General features: G+C 45.0%; 1 protein-coding gene across 3 annotated transcripts in view; it reads right to left on the bottom strand.

Annotated features, from left to right (window-relative positions):
- Window positions 1–1647: 1647 nt before the first annotated feature.
- larp1 (La ribonucleoprotein 1, translational regulator) overlaps window positions 1648–18593 on the bottom strand; it is a 108206-nt gene continuing 91260 nt past the window's right edge. For all 3 annotated transcript variants that reach the window (XM_078230669.1, XM_078230672.1, XM_078230671.1), the window contains exons 13-20: window positions 17442–17565; window positions 16632–16843; window positions 15040–15146; window positions 12891–13048; window positions 11268–11412; window positions 10526–10635; window positions 8025–8152; window positions 1648–4387 (exon numbers count right to left, since the gene is read on the bottom strand). In XM_078230669.1, the coding sequence (XP_078086795.1) occupies window positions 4166–4387; window positions 8025–8152; window positions 10526–10635; window positions 11268–11412; window positions 12891–13048; window positions 15040–15146; window positions 16632–16843; window positions 17442–17565 (1206 nt within the window). In that variant the 3' untranslated portion in view covers window positions 1648–4165. The remainder of the gene's footprint in view (window positions 4388–8024; window positions 8153–10525; window positions 10636–11267; window positions 11413–12890; window positions 13049–15039; window positions 15147–16631; window positions 16844–17441; window positions 17566–18593) is intronic.

Consider the following 18593-nt stretch of genomic DNA (forward strand, 5'->3'; position numbering starts at 1 on the left):
CAGGTCCAGGCCGCAATCAAGCACAAGTGCCACTGTAGCTGAGGATTTGCTCCAGTAATTTCACACAACTGCGATCATTCCAGAGAGAACAGGGCTGGATTCTGCAGTAAATGAACTGAACAGCACCTTTAGAGATAGAATCGCCACACTTTACCCAATAGCTCACAACTCATGCAGGAGTTTCAAGAAAGCTAGAGCAAGCTGAAGTGTGGAACTTTTCCAGAGATTTTAACAGACTCCTGAACAACTAATTGGAGGGACACATCTTCCTCTGCCCACGGCTGTCCATACCCTGAACACTACATTTTCCCCCTCCGCCAGGGACTGCCCATTCCATGAACAATTCATTACATATTCTCAGGACTTTTTATAGCTCTCAGTAACTTGATAAAAGAGGGACATTTTGCATTCTCAATCAAGTTGTTTTGACATGTGACTGCCTAACACAGGGAGCTGTAGATTTCTGTCCAGACAGCAACCATATAAAACATTCCAGCTCTTAATTCCAATCTTCAGTTCAAGGTCTTTCTGAACGCTTGAGTATTACTGCAAAAATGAAATCTCATGTATAGTTTCAAAGATCAGAATAGAAATTATTTAGAAATCATATAATCATTTGGGGAATCCCAGATACTGACAATGTTTTGATGGAGCATCCAGCCATTTAGACAGACAGAAACTTAAACATCTGAAGGGAATACTTTCAGAATGAAATAAAATAGAACAAGTGGATACCATGGCTCCCAGGAACACAGTCACATCAAGTATTAAACCTGCTCCCCGGAGCATACAATCACACCAAGTGTTAAAGCTGGACATTCCACAACAATAAAGTTGGGTTCATCATTTGGTACATGAGTTAGTCTTCAACTGCTGCACAGTGACTTAATGTACCTTCAACAAGAAAACACTTGGAAAATAAGTTTGTAGCCAGTCTGAATTGAGTGTTATACCTTGTGCTTTAATTTTCTTTCCACACCCTCCCCCCCCCTCCGCCATCATTCTGCTTATACAGGAGAGGCCTGCCTAGGTGCATTTCCCCTTCACACTGAAACCCCACTCAAAGGAGAAACATTTCATAGCAAAAGGCGATGAAAGGTTAAGGCTTGCTAAAACAATTGAAAACAACTGTACAGGAGCAAGTCACGGTGGAAGGAAGTCAGGCTCTAATATCAAGCTCTGTTTCAGAGGCGCCGATCTTTTCACTGAGCGCCACTGAGAGACCAGTTTTATTAGCATCTAGAGATGGTTTTGATTCCTGACTAGTCGCCGAATGGTTATCAGGTATGACTTCACAACAAGATACATGTAGGATGCTGGAATACTAGTTATATACAATTGACTATGATTCAAGCATTGATGCTTTGTCCGTGAGCAGGCTGCAGTGTCCAACAGCGGCAGAATGAAATGAGAAAGCAGAATGGGTAGGTGTTCAGAAAAACAATACGGGGAGAATGGGCAGGTGTTCAGGTAAACAATACAGGACATGGGGTGGAATGGAAGATCCTAGTACACAACATGGGGCAGTGGGGGCATTGAGGCAAATGGTTCAATGGGAAGAGGAGGAGGAAGTGGAAAGAAAAATGTATGTTATTTAGCTGTTGGTGGAAGCTGTGTCTTTCACCCAGAGAAACGCAGAATAAATCCACAGCACCTTTTTTTTAATAATATGTGCAACTGACTCATATCCAGCATCTGTGAAACCCAGAATTTCTTTGGCAAATATGGCTAGATTCTTGAATATTTTTCACTTAGGAAAAAAAATGACATTCAGCTGTAATTTCATGGTCTCACATTATATACAAATTGCCCCATGAATCAGACACCAGAGTTCTAAATGCAAGTGTGAGTTTAACATAAGCAAAGAGAAGCTTACCAAATATTCCAAGTTACCTGAAATAAAACATGTTCAAGATCTAGGTTCCTGTCTAGCAGAGGCATTTTTAAAGTATTTCTCATTTAAATAAAAGCAGCTTCACATTCTCCTAACTGAGCTGGCTGTGCACTCAGGGTGCCTCGACCCTGAATTACTGCCAACAATGCAGCCTTTTTGTTACAAATATGTCAGTCTGATTTGCATGAAAATTCTGGTTAAACTGGTCAAACCTGACTGATTTACAAGTGATCGTAGTCCTGTAATACAGGAACTCCCGGGAGTCACTGGGACTCCCTAAGTGTATGGTGTAAACAATATGTGTTTTCAAAATCACACTGGGAAGCAGGGCTATTCCCCAGTACTCACACATTACTCAAAACTCCTTAAACTGACCTGCTTTGGCCAAGATTTCATATCCTGCAAGTGGCTGCTATTTAACTGACTCACCTTCAGAAAGAATTAGCATCAATGGCAAACGTTAGCCTGAAGTTAAAACATTCAACAACATGGATCAGAGCTTCAGATTCAGGAGCTAGTCAATCCTTCAAGAAATTCAGCCTGGAGGAGAAAGGAAGACAGAAGCTGCACCCAGCACTCAATCTGCAATAACATCTACCTGCTTTCACCATGGCAGATGGGACTAGCCAAATAAAAAAAACAAATCAACCCACACTGGTTACATGGGGATACAGCAGCCTTTCCCCAAACACTGTCTACATTGCACATACCCTACTAAGCAGCCCAGGGCATTTCACCAACACTAACTCCGCTAGCTGGGAGGGCATGGCGACCCTGGGAGAACAAAGCCTGCTGGGTGCATGAGTGAGAGAGAGAGGGGAGTGAAAGAGAGTGAGAGAGAGAGAGACCAAAGAACAAGTGAGAGGGAGGGAGACTGAACAAGAATGAGCACCAAATGCACTCAATGAAGAGAGTCAGAGAGCAGAAAAAGTGCATTTCTATCACCAAGAATGCCACCAACTAGCTGGCCACTGATCAAACTCTTGCCAACAATCCCCCTTGAGGAAAAGGTAGTCCAGAATCTGAGCTCCAAGCTGCAGTTAGAAAAGCAAAGCAACCAGGCTTCTCCAGGGCCCAATAATGTAACTCACCCCAGCCATGAGAAACATGCATACCAATCACAACATAATAATCTGATATTACTAATATCACAATAGCGTGTCCCAATATACTCTGATGTAGCATATCTGCAATAATCGCAGGCCTCAGTTTTTCTATATACTGCTAACCAGACCACAATAATGTGACAATGATTAACAAAAAGAAAACACCAAGCCTTGTGCTCCTAGTGATGGTCGCATTTCCAGAACAACAGCTAGAATAATGGGAGTTCAAGATTACCACTGTATCAGTACATCAAAAATAAATCACACTGCGACATCCCTACGTAACACACATTTTGAGAATGATGTTGCCCGATATAAGTTTCAGCAATGTTACTGGTTGTTACTCCAAGCAGGCAGCTCATCAACTAAGATGAAATTGGACTGTAGCGTTTTTTTTCAAGGTGATGCTGGTCTGAATTTGGGAGAAGGAAAAAAGACAACTGGACAGGAGCAATAAAACGTTTGTGGCCAAAGGCACCGTAGCAGTGACTTTGATCGAAAGTTTGACGTGGGGGTCAATGAGCCGTTGCCATGGCTACTTCCTAATGTCTTTATATCTGGTTATCAGACTGATGTCCTTCACCATGAACAAGCGGAATAAGGCTGGACAGAGAAGTATCTGCCACTCAATAGGATTTGTGTCTTAAATCACCTTCCCTTTTTGATCCCGCCTGCGGTAACTTTTAATCGGGTACAAACAAAACCTTGACAATTCAAAATCCAGGATAAGGAACTGATAATTTTATCAAGACTAGCAGGCCAATAGGAGAGTCATTAGCCGAGCGAGCAGAATTTAACTATATGCTGCTCAGAAACTGGAGCAGGCAGTAATAAGGCATCTTTTTAATCCCGTTCTCAAGGGACGGGTTTTGATTTTTTTGTTTTTTTTGTGTTTTCTGGATATCTGAGTGAAGCTGTATTGTCGACCCCTAAATCAAGCAGGTGAATTGTATTTTAGCCAATTGTTCTCATGCAACATTCATTCATATGGGTGAAGGACGTGAAACTGGCTTTAAATACAAGTCTTCAGGCAGCTGATGCGCTTGTCCACTGCCCAGCATTGAAGAATGTCTGATATCTGGCCCAGTTTTTCAGTCGGTCATTGAGGTGACAATACCAAAAGTTCAAATAAAAGATCCAGGGTTGAGGGGCAGAGTCCAAAGCTCTATTTGTCTGCGCTTTCCACTTCCAGGGATTCCGCTGAAGCAGTGTCCTGGCTCAGAGTGGCGTTGGCGGCTTCTGTCGTGTTTTTGGAGGGGAGCTGCATCCCAGTCTCAGCCTCACTCGCGGCGCTCGTCATTTTACTGGAAGACAATGATGGCAGACGCCGTTTCTCTTCAGCTGCTGAAGAATGACGCTTGCGGCCAACTTCATCACAAATTGGAGGCTGCAACAAAAATAGTTACTTCATTATATAATCTGGTGAATCGCATTCCCCATTGATCACAACAGCACACTTTCCTCATTGTAAGTTTAATTATTTTACAATTTAGAGAACTAAACCAGGAATAAAAAATAGATTGCTTTATTTATCAAGAACCAATCCAATGGTTCTATCAGACTCAATTAAAGCATAATGTATTTAAATGATCATATTTCTATGCTAAAACACAAAGTAGTCAGTTTATATAGCTCTCAAATAACATTAATCACTTAAATTACTTCAAAACAAAGTAATCAAGTCTTTTGAGGTGATTCATCAAAAACAACCATTCCTTAGTTCTCATGTCACAGGGCATGCTGGGATTGAATCTAGGTCACCTGACACCTTGCTGCCAGCAATTGTTGCTCAAAGAATTGGCAAGTGAATGGATAGTGAAAAGGCAAGCAGTACCAGCGGGTGGGACCATCTTGTACCTGAGCTTGAGGGAATGGTTAACAGATATTTTGCCTTAGTTTTTCCAATGGGAAGGTCAGGAACCTGAGTGTCAGCAGGGCCACTGCTGTTAGTCAATATTCAAAAGGAAACTATGCTCAAAGTCCCCAGGATGAGGTGGTGTCCATCCCAAAATAATAAAAAGATAAAGTTGCCATAGTCTCAGATGACCATAGGCGGTTCTCCCCTTTGAGGGGGAGAGCTGACTGGTGGTGATTTAACCTGAGGATCAGCACATCTCAGGCAAAGGGCAAGATTGAGAAGGCAGGCCTTCATGATTAACCTTAGCCGGTAAGGGAATTGAACCCACACTGTTGGCATTGCTTTTGCATCACAAACCAGCCATCCAGCCAGCTGAGCTAACCAACTCCCCATCCCAAAATAAAGGTGAGACCAAGATAGATGAGTCACAACCCCTAATTTTCCAAAACCCTGACGAATAAAAATTATGCGGAAAGAACAGACAGAAAAATATTCCATCTCTTATGAAGAAATATCTGTGCAGATAGTTGCTGAAACCTGGAAAGTATTGGTACATGGAGTGGCTCAGGCAGAGACCATTCCACCTTAAAGAAAACTGATGAACATCTGAAGTAAAGGAAGAATCAAGGATGGAACAGAGCAGTTGGGATTGAACAGGGGAATGAGGAGCTATTTAGGCAACAAGATTATCAAACTGCTGTCGTGGGTCCATGTGTTTTTGAGGTTGGCAGAACGTGGGCTGAATTTGTGCTGGGACTTCTATTTTTGATTTGGATACAGGTTTAGGAAGAAAGATATTGAAAATTTCTGATTAAGAGACATGGCAGACTGAGGGTAGTTGCAGGAGGATTACAGCAGACTCTTGTACAGATTGGTGGCAGATGCAGTTCAATGCAGATGTAGGGAAAGGTCAGAAGCACACCATTTATGGGCCAGGAGTGCGATAGGAAGGAAGGGGGAGAGAGATCAATCTGTAGATGCGGGATACAGATCTCAAAAAGGCTGGAGGTCAGACAGAAAAGGCCATAAAAAAAAAGTGGAATTCAAAAGTGTAATCTGGATCTTATACCCACGTACTTAATTTAAAAGCAAGAGAGTGATGCTGAATCTATGAATTGTGTATGCCATAGCTAGAATATTGTGCGCAGTTCTGGTTCCAATAAAGCAAGGATATCAGAACCATGGCAAGAGGAGTGAAAGAATATAGTTATGAAAAAAACTACAAAAACGGACTTGAGATTTTTAAAAAGATTTTTAAAAACGAGAGAGGATAACAGTGAATCAAATGGAGAGAAATTACTCATTTTCCTCTGCAGTCCTTTGGATAAGACACATTCATGAGGAGTCTGGGCAGATGGGGGAAAACTATTCCCATTGGCAGAGGGGTTGAGAAGCTGAGGGCACAAGATAAAGAAGCAATGGCGACATGAGGAAAAATCTTTCAATGCAGCAAATAGTTAGGATCTGGGATGCACCGCCTGAGATGATGGCTGGTGGAGGCAGTGTCAATTGAGGCTTTCAGAAGTGAATTAGATTATCTGAAAAGGAAATATTTACGAGACTATGGTGGGAGAGAACACGAGATGAACTGTTCCTTCCAAAGACCAGCACAGACTAGGTGAGCCAAATGGCCTCCTTCTGTGCCTTAACCATTCTATGATTCTAAAGGTTGCTTAACTGCCTGATCAACTTTCCCTGCTGCCTTCAAAGATCTGCACATATGCTCCCTAAAATCCTTCTGTTCCTGCAAATGCCTCCCGCCTCCAAACAGTACTATTGGGGTATTGTTGCCCCATGCTGTTTCATCCAAAGGACATCACTTCACACTTAGCCACATTAAACTGGATTGGCGGGTGTCCTCTCATTTCACATGTCTGTCCATGCCCTCCTCCATTCTGCTATTATTAAGATCACTATATAATAGTGATCTTAATAATAGATAAATAATAATAAATTTCACATCAGCGCTAACTCCCAAACTCCCCATACAAGCCCATGTAATTTATATATTAGGAAAAAATGGCCCCATTATCGACCCCCTGCATACTTTCCTCCAATCAAAGAAACATCCATGCATAGAAACATAGAGCCTGCTCCACCATTCATGTTGATCAAGGCTGATCATCAAATTCAATATCCTGATCCCCCCTCGCCGTATATCACTACTACTGACTGCTTCCAATGCCATGGCCAAGTGTATATCAAATGTGGGAAGACAACCGTTTTATTTTTTATAATTTTTATAAGATTTTCCACAGCGTATTTGTACTAACATTTTCTGACGGGATAAATCAGGCTGAGGTTTCAGGTTTTACTTGTGTTGGGTCACATTACAATGTTACAACATGCTGGGACGTGCTGCTTACACTCTCAGCGCTGTGATCAGCTAATTTTGGCAGGGACCACTAACTCATCGACAGTGCATGATCAGAGGTCAGAACCAATTAGTGTCGACCACCTCTGCAAATGTGTTTAATTAACCAATGAATATAAATGGGCGTTCTCTGGAGTAATGGATAATAATGACTGTGTAAGAGACAACAGAAGGAGACTGGTAACATCATGTGAGACAGAGAAGGAACTCCTAATGAACTCGTATGCTTGTACCAGACCACGAGGTGTCGGCGAATTCTTAAGTTACCACCGACCCTTCAATACCAAATGTTTCTACTTTCCATTTAAGTCTGTTGTTATAAGGCACTTTTATCAAATGCCACTTGCTAGTCCAGATCTATATCAACTGCACTAACTTCAATGTTCTCCACTCAATCTGGTTAATCAGACGTGGTGTGCGTTTAACAAATCTGTGCTCGCCATCCCCTACTAACCCATGTTTTGCCAAGTGAGAATTATTTTTGTCCTTGACAAAGGTCACTTGTAATTTCCTTAGCACGATAGACTGATTGGTTTGTAGTTTTATTTAACCCACACCCATTTCAGAGTTTTAAAATTCAATTCACACCTCTGAATGAACAACTTTAGGATAGCAAAGTGAAAATCAATTGAGCTTGTCTTTAGTAGATACATATTCAGGTGGAGATGAGTCAAGCTTGAGCAACTGAATAGCGTGGCTATGGACATGTTCCCACCCACACAGCAATGATCCTCCACAAGACACAAAGATTTTATTCAACGCTTAAAGACCCGCATTGTGATTGTTACTTACATCCACCCGGAAATCTTCCAGACGTTTAAATTTGCTGAGGTATTCCTGAAGTTTTGGCTCAATGTCCAGATTCTTAGCTTTTGAATACTTTAGATAGGCCCAGAATTTCTCTAATCCATACAGTTGCCCTAATATATCAAACACAAAACACAGAATATAGGCACATTCATCTGAACAGTCTAATGTGCTTAATCTACTCACTGTACAAAACAATGTAAAAGTTGTGTTTAATTGGCTAAATCAACCCACTAACGTTCTAAAACTAATCACCAACATAGGTACATTAGAGGAAGAAGTGGTCACAACCCTTAAGCCTGCTCTATTATTACATTAGATTTTGGTTAATCTGTATCTCATTTACCCACCTCTGCTCCATATCCCTTTACCCATCAAAAATCTGTCACCTGTCTTAAAAGCTCCAACTGATTCAGAGCACTTGCAGTCTTTTGATGGGTGAGTTATAGAATTTTATCACCCTTTGTATCCATCTGTAATATAGAATAATATGATTGAATTCCTACAGTGCAGGAGGCCATTTGGCCCATCGAGCCTGCATTGACAACAATTCCACCAGGCCCTATCCCTATGACCTCACGCATTTACCTTGCTAATCCCCTGACACTAAGGGACAATTTAGCATGGTCAGTCAACCCAACTCACACATCTTCGGACTCTGGGAGGAAACTGTAGGATCCGGAGGAAACCCACGCAGACACGGGGAAAACATGTCCACACAGACAGTGACCTGAGGTCAGAATTGAACCCGGTTCCCTGGCACTGTGAGGCAGCATTGCCAACTACTGTGTCACAGTGCCACTATATCACTAACATATTAAAACTAACCAGTAACACTCAATCTAACCAGTAATCTAACTACTATGGGCGGCACGGTGGCACAATGATTAGCATTGCTGCTTCACAACACCAGGGACCCGGGTTCAATTCCAGCCTTGGGTCAGTGTCTGTGTGGAGTCTGCACATTCTGCCCGTGTATGCGTGGGTTTCCTCCAGGAGCTCTGGATGCCTCCACAGTCCAAAGATGTGCAGGTTAGATTGACTGGCCATGCTAAATTGACCCTAATGTCAGGGGGATTAGCAGGGTAAATATGTGGGGCTATGAGAATAGGGCCTGGGTGGGATTGTGGTCGGTGCAGACTCGATGGGCCGAATGGCCTTCTCCTGCAATGTAGGAATTCTATGATTCTATCATGTTCAAACTAACTAATGTGCAAACTTGTACAAAACAGAACACCGAAAATTAGCCACTAATGCATTAAAACATACTAAATCAGGTCATTAAATAGCATGGGTAATATAATCACTGGGAGGATAAGTTTATTATCTTTCAACGAACTTGCTTATCGAACCACCAAGATGGAAAATCTAACTACTAGTAAAATAAATGTAACCAGTAACATACTTACCCACCAACATGCTAAACCTAACTATTAACATATTAGAACTAAGCATGGAGACAAATTTAGCCATTAATGTGCTACACCTAAACATGCTAAAACCGACCACTAATATATTCACTCCTAACACATAAAATCTAACATTAGCAAATACTAAACACAGAACGTACTCATGCAAGTATACAAAACAATCTTGTGAAAAATCGGAAATCAAGCACAACTGAAATTATTCGGTGGGCGGGGCGGGGGGGGGGGGGGGGGAAGAGTTGCTGCAGCCTTATTTTAAACCATCCTCCTTCCAGTGAGGATCTGGATTCACATTGCTGGGCAACCTCATCATGTGTAGTCTAAGAAGTACAACAATAAGTCACAGTGTGAGCCCAGTGAACAGCGGATCTCACTACTAAAAATGGCAAATTTTTCATAATTATGGCTTCATAGCTGCGCCAAATCCTGGCCTCACCTGATGTCCAAAGGCATTGCTCAGCGGGACCATTAGCCACTTCTCCATCTTAACTCAGTGCTAAGCAATCCTGAGAACTGCAGGTTCATGAGGGAGGATCTTTTATTCAATGTACCACGTTTTAAGCATAGGTTATCTCTTTAGTTTTTTTTATTTATTAGTGTACTAGTTTACAAGTAGGCTTACATTAACGCTGCAATGAAGTTACTGTGAAAATCCCCTAGTCGCCACACTCTGGCGCCTGTTCAGGTACACTGAGGGAGAATTTAGTATGGCCAATGCACCTAACCAGCATGTCTTTCAGATTGTGGGAGGAAACTGCAGCGCCCAGAGGAAACCCATGCAGACACGGGGAAAGTGCAGACTTCGCACAGACAGTGACCCGAGCCAAGAATCGAACCCCGGTCCTTGGCTGAAAACTTTGCTTTTAAACATATAATTTTTTCCGAGGCTGCCTCACTTGTTAATGGTTTGCCTCTGGGCTTCTGAGTTCATGGGGATTTCTGCAGCAATTCAAAACCCAGAAGTGCAAGATGTCTGAAAACTAATAACCGACCACAGCATCATTCCCAAGGAAAGTTGATATAAAACATTAAATTAGACTTGATGCAAGAACACCGTACCTGCTTCATAATCCATGATGGTTTCTTCCTGGAAATCCTTGAAGATCTCCGGTCTAAATTTCCTTTCAAGGCCATAGCTATAATATCTGAAAAGGCACTCCAGTCCATATCTATGACAAAGATGGCAAAGAGACGAACATGGTGATAATGGTTTGGAAGAACCAGAGATAAATACTCCAATATTCTCCCACATTGTGCTGGGACAGGAGGTAGGAGGATCACAGGCACAACAGCATAGGCTTCTAATAGCATACCAATCACAAAATTCATTTAATAATGAAAGCTGCTAGTAATAACAGGTTGCTAAGTTTAAACCCACAAAAAAATAGTCATTTTCAGCTTGGTATAATCCTCACTCATGAGATAGCCATAAACATTTAAACACAGAGCGCAATCTTCATCATATCTGTGGGCTCTTGGCCAGGGCCCAAAACTAATCCCACTGCTCCACGCTCTCCATCGTCCCATACCTTCCCATGTTTCAAATATTTATGCAATTTATCCTTAAAAGATTCAATAATTTCTGACTCAACTATTTCCTGCAGAGCTGCATTCTCCATGTGGAACAAAAGGAAAGGACATGCACACATGCACCAAAATGCTTTCCTTTCAGATTCACGTCCGTGTATCATGCGCTACTTTCCAGTCTCTTTCTAAACTGCTGAGTGTTGCATTAAGACTGAATAAATAAGAAAAGGGCTGGATCCTGTTGTTGAGGTGAATCGCAGCTGCATATAGTTACCTATATCCTTCTTCCCCATCCTCAACAGATAATTGTCTGAACTCTTCGTACATCTTCTTGTTGAAATGATCTCTTAGGAAGAATGACCAGAATCGGAAGAGCGTGTTCATTTCCTGAGATTGTCCTATTCCCAACCTCTTGCGCTCTGTAAGTGGGAAAACAATGCATCAATTGGCCGTTGGTGCAAAGAGCAGAGCAATCACACAATATCAGAAATCTGGAAATTAACCACTGGGGGGACACGTCATATAACAACCTAAACTATGGGAAGCTCGTAGGGTTGACACATCACACTACAAACTTGGAAAATATTTTCGGTTTACTGCCACCACGATACACCAAAATGTGTTTACTTTAAAATGTGCAGCTTCTGCATCGGGTATGTGTATTTTGAGATTATGATAATCACAAAGGCAACATTACAGATTCTAGAGAATCCACTGAACTATTGTTCCCTGCACTGCAACATCTGCATGACCAACCCTCTGCAAGAGACATAACGTACATCTGGGAGATTGTGCTCAGATGAAATTGCCCCAATCCGAAATTTCCCCAATGGATCTGTTTACTTTTAGATTATATCTTGCAGAATTTATTGGGTCGCCCCTTCCTGTTTTCGACATTATTGCTTCCTGAGACACTGCTGGCCTCACCCACGCGACCAGTGTATCGCATGTGAGCCTCAGCAGTAACTGCGGACATGCTATCCTGCTGTGGCAACTCAACAATCAAGCCTAACCTTCATCCTTATCGTCAAACAGCTAGTAGGAACTGCAACTGATTTTTTTACTCACTCCTGCCCCAAGCCCAGAAAGACCATCAGTCTTTAAGATTGTTCCGCTTTGGTCAATTTTGTCAGCAAGAGTCCAAGTTCAAGCCCAGGGATTTAGGGTCTGGGTGGCTGAGTGGCACCGTGTGTGTCCTTGAAGCACTAGTCATGGTTGGTGCTGTGAAGATTGTTAACAACTTATATTTATAGAGCACCTTCAAAGCAATAAAATGTCACAAGGTGCTTCACAGGAGTAATATTAAACAAAACATGACACCCAGCCCCATCAGGAAATGCTAGGTCAGGTGATTAAAAGCTTGGTCAAAGGGGTTTTAAGGAGCATCTTAAAAGAGGAAATGGAGATAGAATCAGAGTTATGCAGAAATTCCAAAGCTTAGGCAACTGAAAGCACGGGAGTGATTAAAATCAGGGATGCTCAAAAGATCAGAATCAAATGAACACAGAAATCTCAGAAGGTTGAGGGGATGGAGGAGATTAGAGATAGGGAGGGACGAAGCCATCAAGACAGATTGAAAAAAAGTGAGAATTTTAAAATTCAAACATTGTTTCAACGGAGGGAATGTAGGGCAAATGTAACTTGGTGTAGATTAGTACATGGACAACAGAGTTAAGTTTAGAGGGCAGAATGTGGGAGACTAACTACTAGTGTTGGAATAGCCAAATTTACACAAGCTACACAAAGGCCTGAATGGAGAGGGAGAGAGAGAGATGGTAGATCAGGAAAGTTTAGATTGGGGACCAAATCCAACAGCTTCAATCCTCATAACACGTAACTGAAGGAAACTGTTGAACATGTTGAAGAAAGGCTCGATGTCAGATCTCCATTCACTTACCATTCAGGCATCTCCTGCGGAACTTGTGATAAACATGCTGTGTGAATCCATTCTCCTTCAGCAGCTCATGTGAGGGATGTTGGAACTTGGGAAGAGACTGTGGGGTACAACCATAGCCTCCAGCAATCGGGATTCCCTCTGACGGGCTGGCATTGGAGCTGCCACAAAACACAAAATTTACTGTTGAACACCCAGTAAACTGGCAACACAATCACTCACTCGACAAGTCTTCAATTGCGTGTTGATGCTCGAATGATCTAGTGCCACACATTAGCATGAAGCTCAGTTTCCACTGATCCCTTCCCTTCATAGCTGCACCAGCTATTTATCCTCTTAAAGTGATACAGTTGTTACTCCTCCACCTTTCTACTCTCCTGACACTGTCTCAGGCTTGACTCCTCCTTAGATAAGCCTGCAACTTCCCTCTTGTGCCTCTCCTGGCATTCTCTACAAGATCAGTCGAGGCACTCAATGCTTCCACCTTATAATCAGCAACTTGAACTGCTTCATCCTACTTTCTCGTCAAACTTCCTGCTCAGTACGCTGGCTGTGGACTGATCTTGCAATATCCTCCCTGTCCGATTCGTGCTTCTCAGGGCTGACCCTGCACACACTGCCAGTGGGGAAGAGCCACCAACACCACTCTTCAACTTGTACTACAGAATTTTTTACTGTAATATTACCGAGACTCCCCTCCTCCCCCCCTCGCTGTAACATTATCCTGAGACTCCCCCTCACTGTAACATTACAGAGAGCCCCCCTCACTGTAACATTACCAAGATCCCCCCTCACTGTAACATTACCGAGATCCCCCCTCACTGTAACATTACCGAGATCCCCCCTCACTGTAACATCACCGAGATCCCCCCTCACTGTAACATCACCGAGATCCCCCCTCACTGTAACATCACCGAGATCCCCCCTCACTGTAACGTTACCGAGATCCCCCCTCACTGTAACATCACCGAGATCCCCCCTCACTGTAACATCACCGAGATCCCCCCTCACTGTAGCATTACCAAGATCTCCACCTCACTAACATTACCCTGAGACTCCCCCGCCACTGTAACATTACCTCGAGATCCTCCCTTACATAACATTATCCTGAAATTTCCCACTCACTGTAACATTATCCTGAGACACCCCCCTCACTGTAACATTACAGAGACCCCCCCTCACTGTAACATTACAGAGACCCCCCTCACTGTAACATTAGAGACCCCCCTCACTGTAACATTACAGAGACCCCCCTCACTGTAACATTACAGAGACCCCCCCTCACTGTAACATTACAGAGACCCCCCCTCACTGTAACATTACAGAGACCCCCCCTCACTGTAACATTACAGAGACCCCCCCTCACTGTAACATTACAGAGACCCCCCTCACTGTAACATTGCCACGATCCCCCTCACTGATTTGAATTGATTTATTGTCACATGTATTAACATACAGTGAAAAGTATTGTTTCTTGCACGCTATACAGACAAAACATACCGTTGATAGGGAAGGAAACAAGAGAGTGCAGAATGTAATGAAGTTTCAGAAGCATAGAACGAGAGTAAAAGATAGAATTAGAAGGTATGCTGGGCACAGCTTGCAAGAAGTCGCCTCGCTCCGGTGCCATCTTGGATTCATTGTAACATTACAGAGACCCCCCCCCCTCACTGTATCACCGAGACCCCCCCCTCACTGTAACATCACCGAGATCCCCCCTCACTGTAACATTACAGAGAGCCCCCCTCACTGTAACATCACCGAGATCCCCCCTCACTGTAACATCACCGAGATCCCCCCTCACTGTAACATCACCGAGATCCCCCCCTCACTGTATCACCACCGAGATCCCCCCTCACTGTAACATCACCGAGATCCCCCCTCACTGTAACATCACCGAGATCCCCCCTCACTGTAACATCACCGAGATCCCCCCTCACTGTAACATTACCCTGAGACTCACTCTCATTCTAACATTATCCTGAGATTCCCCCTCATCGTAACGTTATCCTGAGATTCCCCCCACTTGAAAATTGCCGTGGGACTTCCCTCATTGTAACATTACCTGGGAATTCCTTCTGCTTCAATCACACTTAACATTAAGGGTCAAAAATGGCAAAAACGAGGATTTTTCTCTCATTCAGCATCTAACCTGAAGGAGGACGTCCTTGGCCGGTGTTCTCTTGAATCCATCACCCAACCCACGTGGCTCTCAAGTGGAGGGTTTGAGCTGTGCCTTGTTTTCCGCTTCCGAGGAGTCTGTAATAAATGACAATAACTCCAAAACTGGTCTGAAATGTTGGTACAATATCTCCTGCACTTTACATACTAAAGGAACTGTCAGACCCTTTATACTCAAAATTTTGTTGCTGCCTGTACTTTTGATCACATTTTAGAATTGTCAATGAACACGAGGGTGCCAGAGGTAAGTTAGCTGGCAACTGGACTTCTAGAACATACATAGCTCATTCCTCCTTCAGCTGAGTGGATCTCTTGTGAATCCTGTCCTTTCACATCACCATGCCTTCAGCAGTCCAAGGTTCATGTTCCAGAATTTCCTATCAACTCCTCTCCAAATCCTGCCCTACTTTAAGACCCTCTGTGAGCCAGCTTTTTGGAACCGTCCAGATGACCGTGTTTTGTGGCTTACCAGCAATTAGTGCCAGCCATGGCTCAGTGTGTAGCATATTTTCACCTGAGTCTCAGAAGGTTGTGGGCTCAAGTTCACTTGAGAGACAGGAGTCCAAAATCTAGCAGACATTTCACTTCAATACAGAGGCAGTGTTGACCTGTGAGAGGGTTAGAACCAGGGGGCCAATGCTCTGCTGAATGGGGCAATACTGAGGGAGCGCCGCCCTGTCAGATGGGCAATACCGAGGAGTGTTGTCCTGTCAGAGGGTCAGTAATGAGAAAGTTCCACCCCACTGGAAATGCTTTACTTCAGATAAGGCTTTAAAGGCCCCGTCTGCCCTCTCAGGTGGACAGAAAAGATGAAAGTAAAATACCATGGATGCCAGAAATCAGAAATAAAAACAATGTGCTCGAAATACTCAGCAGCTCTGGCGACATCTATGAGAAGAGAGACAGAATTAATGTTTCGAATCAAATATGACATTTCAAGGGAAGTTGACTTGAAATGTTCACTGCTTCACTATCAACAGATGCTACTCAGCCTGCTGAGTATTTGCAGCACTTTGGTTTATTGGACATAAAGAACTCATGAGACCATTTGAAGGAGAACGAGAAAGTTGCCCTGGAGTTCTATATTTATGCTTCAGCCAATATGATTTTTAAAAAAACAGATTATCCGGTCATTATCACATTGCCGTTTCTGGGGTCTAACTTTGCACAAATTAGTCACCAAATTTCCTGCACTGCAAAAATGACTACACTTCAAAAGTACTTAATTGGCTGTAAAGTGCTTTGAGACGTCCGGCGGTGGTGAATATACTATAGAAAGACAATTTCCTCTCTCTTCAATAAAACTATGATGCTCCATTGGGATATTTATTGCCTAACGCATGGTGTTAGCTGAAAATCTTCACCGCAACTAACATTCTGGAGGATTGTCACTGAACTGTCGCCAAGGTCAGTACACCCTTTACAAGAGTGAGAAATGCAGAAGTAGTTGTGTTTTTATATTCAATATTTTTACAACCAAGTAATGAAATCCCCTTCGCCGTGGGATGTTCCAAGCTTGTTTTAACAAGTTCTTAAAAGTCCAACCCCTTGTCAGTGTCTTACCTTTGCATCCAATGGCCTCCCTTCTTTCACAACAGGGTAAAATCTGGGTGTTTGACTTGGATCCTTTAACCTAGGTGTGCGAGGGGTGCGAGGGGTCCGTGCACCCCGGTAGTTTGGTGATTCTGGTACAGTTGTTGGCAAAGATCGTGCCATGCACGACACTGGTGGTTCAGCTGCACCAAAAAGTTTATTGGCCAATGCATCTGTAGGTACTGGAAACAGACATATGGTTTGGGTTAGAGTATACATTTGGCACACAGGATAATGCTTTATACTTAAAATGTATTGTTTACAGTATACAATAAAGGAATACATTGTCCTTTACAACCTCTCATAACTGAATAATAGTTCTGAAACAAGGAGATGCAGATGCTTTTTGCCAGATATCCAATACTCTTGAGGAGTTTTGATGAAATCAGCTAGAGGAAACTGCTCCTCTGCCTCTCCTGATGTTCCCAGCCCTGCCTTACACCAAACCTAACTGAGAGCAATAGAGGCAGAAGAGTGGAGTCTGGAAACCAATACTGACAAGCAGTTTGACAGACGCCAACAGCAAACAGACTGTGGAGCTGATCGGCCTGTAAGGATCCATTCCCCACATGACATCAGTGACACAGAATGCGACTGCATAGCAGGGTATTCAGCCCTTCATTCAAAGAACTATCCACCTGGTCCCGATCCCCTGCTCTTCCCCCATACCCATTTTGAGTTTTCTTCATTTTATCGCTGTTTCAAGGTGCCAGTCATTAATTGTTAACACCAGTGCAATGTCAGGTACGGATGGGGTATGAAGTGATAAGATTTCCTTACCTTGCTGGGGCCTTGGGGGCCCAGGTGGAACTTCTTGGTTTGGATCAACAGGAGGCTCAGGGGTCAGAGTGTCAAACTCCTCTCTGCTGATCATATTCAGCTTCTTGAAATTTTCCACTTCTTGCTGCAAAATAAGGAAACAGAGTGAGATACAGACTAGGGCGTGTGCTCACGAGAGAGAAACAGGAACCCAAGCAAGAGACAGCTTGAGACGTGTGTGTATGTATGTGTGTGTGCATGTGCATGTGTGTTGGGTGGGGGAAGGGGAAGGAGGGGGGAAGAGAGATTGCCAGCACATGGAAGAGAAGGGTTGGGACGCATGTCATGTCAGCAAGTGCAGACAGCTAAGAAGTTAAGCGGAGAGGCAGGGGCGGGCGAGCGCGGGGCAGGGGCGGGCGAGCGCGGGGCAGGGGCGGGCGAGCGCGGGGCAGGGGCGGGCGAGCGCGGGGCAGGGGCGGGCGAGCGCGGGGCAGGGGCGGGCGAGCGCGGGGCAGGGGCGGGCGAGCGCGGGGCAGGGGCGGGCGAGCGCGGGGCAGGGGCGGGCGAGCGCGGGGCAGGGGCGGGCGAGCGCGGGGCAGGGGCGGGCGAGCGCGGGGCAGGGGCGGGCGAGCGCGGGGCAGGGGCGGGCGAGCACGGGGCAGGGGCGGGCGAGCGCGGGGCAGGGCAGGGAGAGGGGGGGGCGGGCAAGCCAGCACGGGGCGGGGAAAGGGCAGGTGGGCGAGCCAGCGCGGGTCAGCGAGAGGGCAGGCAGGAGGGCGAGCGCGGGATGGGGAGAGGGCAGGTGAGAGGGCGAGCGCGGGATGGGGAGAGGGCGGGTGAGAGGGCGAGCGGGGGGCAGGGAGTGGGGGGGGCAGGGAGAGGGCGGGCGGGAGGGTGAGCGCGGGGTGGGGAGAGGGCGGGCGGGCGAGCGAGCGCGGGGCAGGGAGAGGGCGGGTGAGCAAGCGCAGGGCGTGGAGAGGGCGAGCGAGTGCGGGGCGGGGAGAGCGCGGGCGGGAGGGCGAGTGCGGAGCGGGCGGGAGGGCGGGCGGGGCGGGGAGAAGGCGGGCGGGGGGCGGGGAGATGGCGGGCGGGCGAGCGTGGGGCGGGGAGAAGTTGGGCAGGCGCGGGGCGGGGAGAGGGCAGGCGAGCGAGCGCGGGGCAGGCGGGCGCGGG

Source organism: Mustelus asterias, chromosome 16 (assembly GCF_964213995.1).
Source record: "Mustelus asterias chromosome 16, sMusAst1.hap1.1, whole genome shotgun sequence".
NCBI lineage: Eukaryota > Metazoa > Chordata > Chondrichthyes > Carcharhiniformes > Triakidae > Mustelus > Mustelus asterias.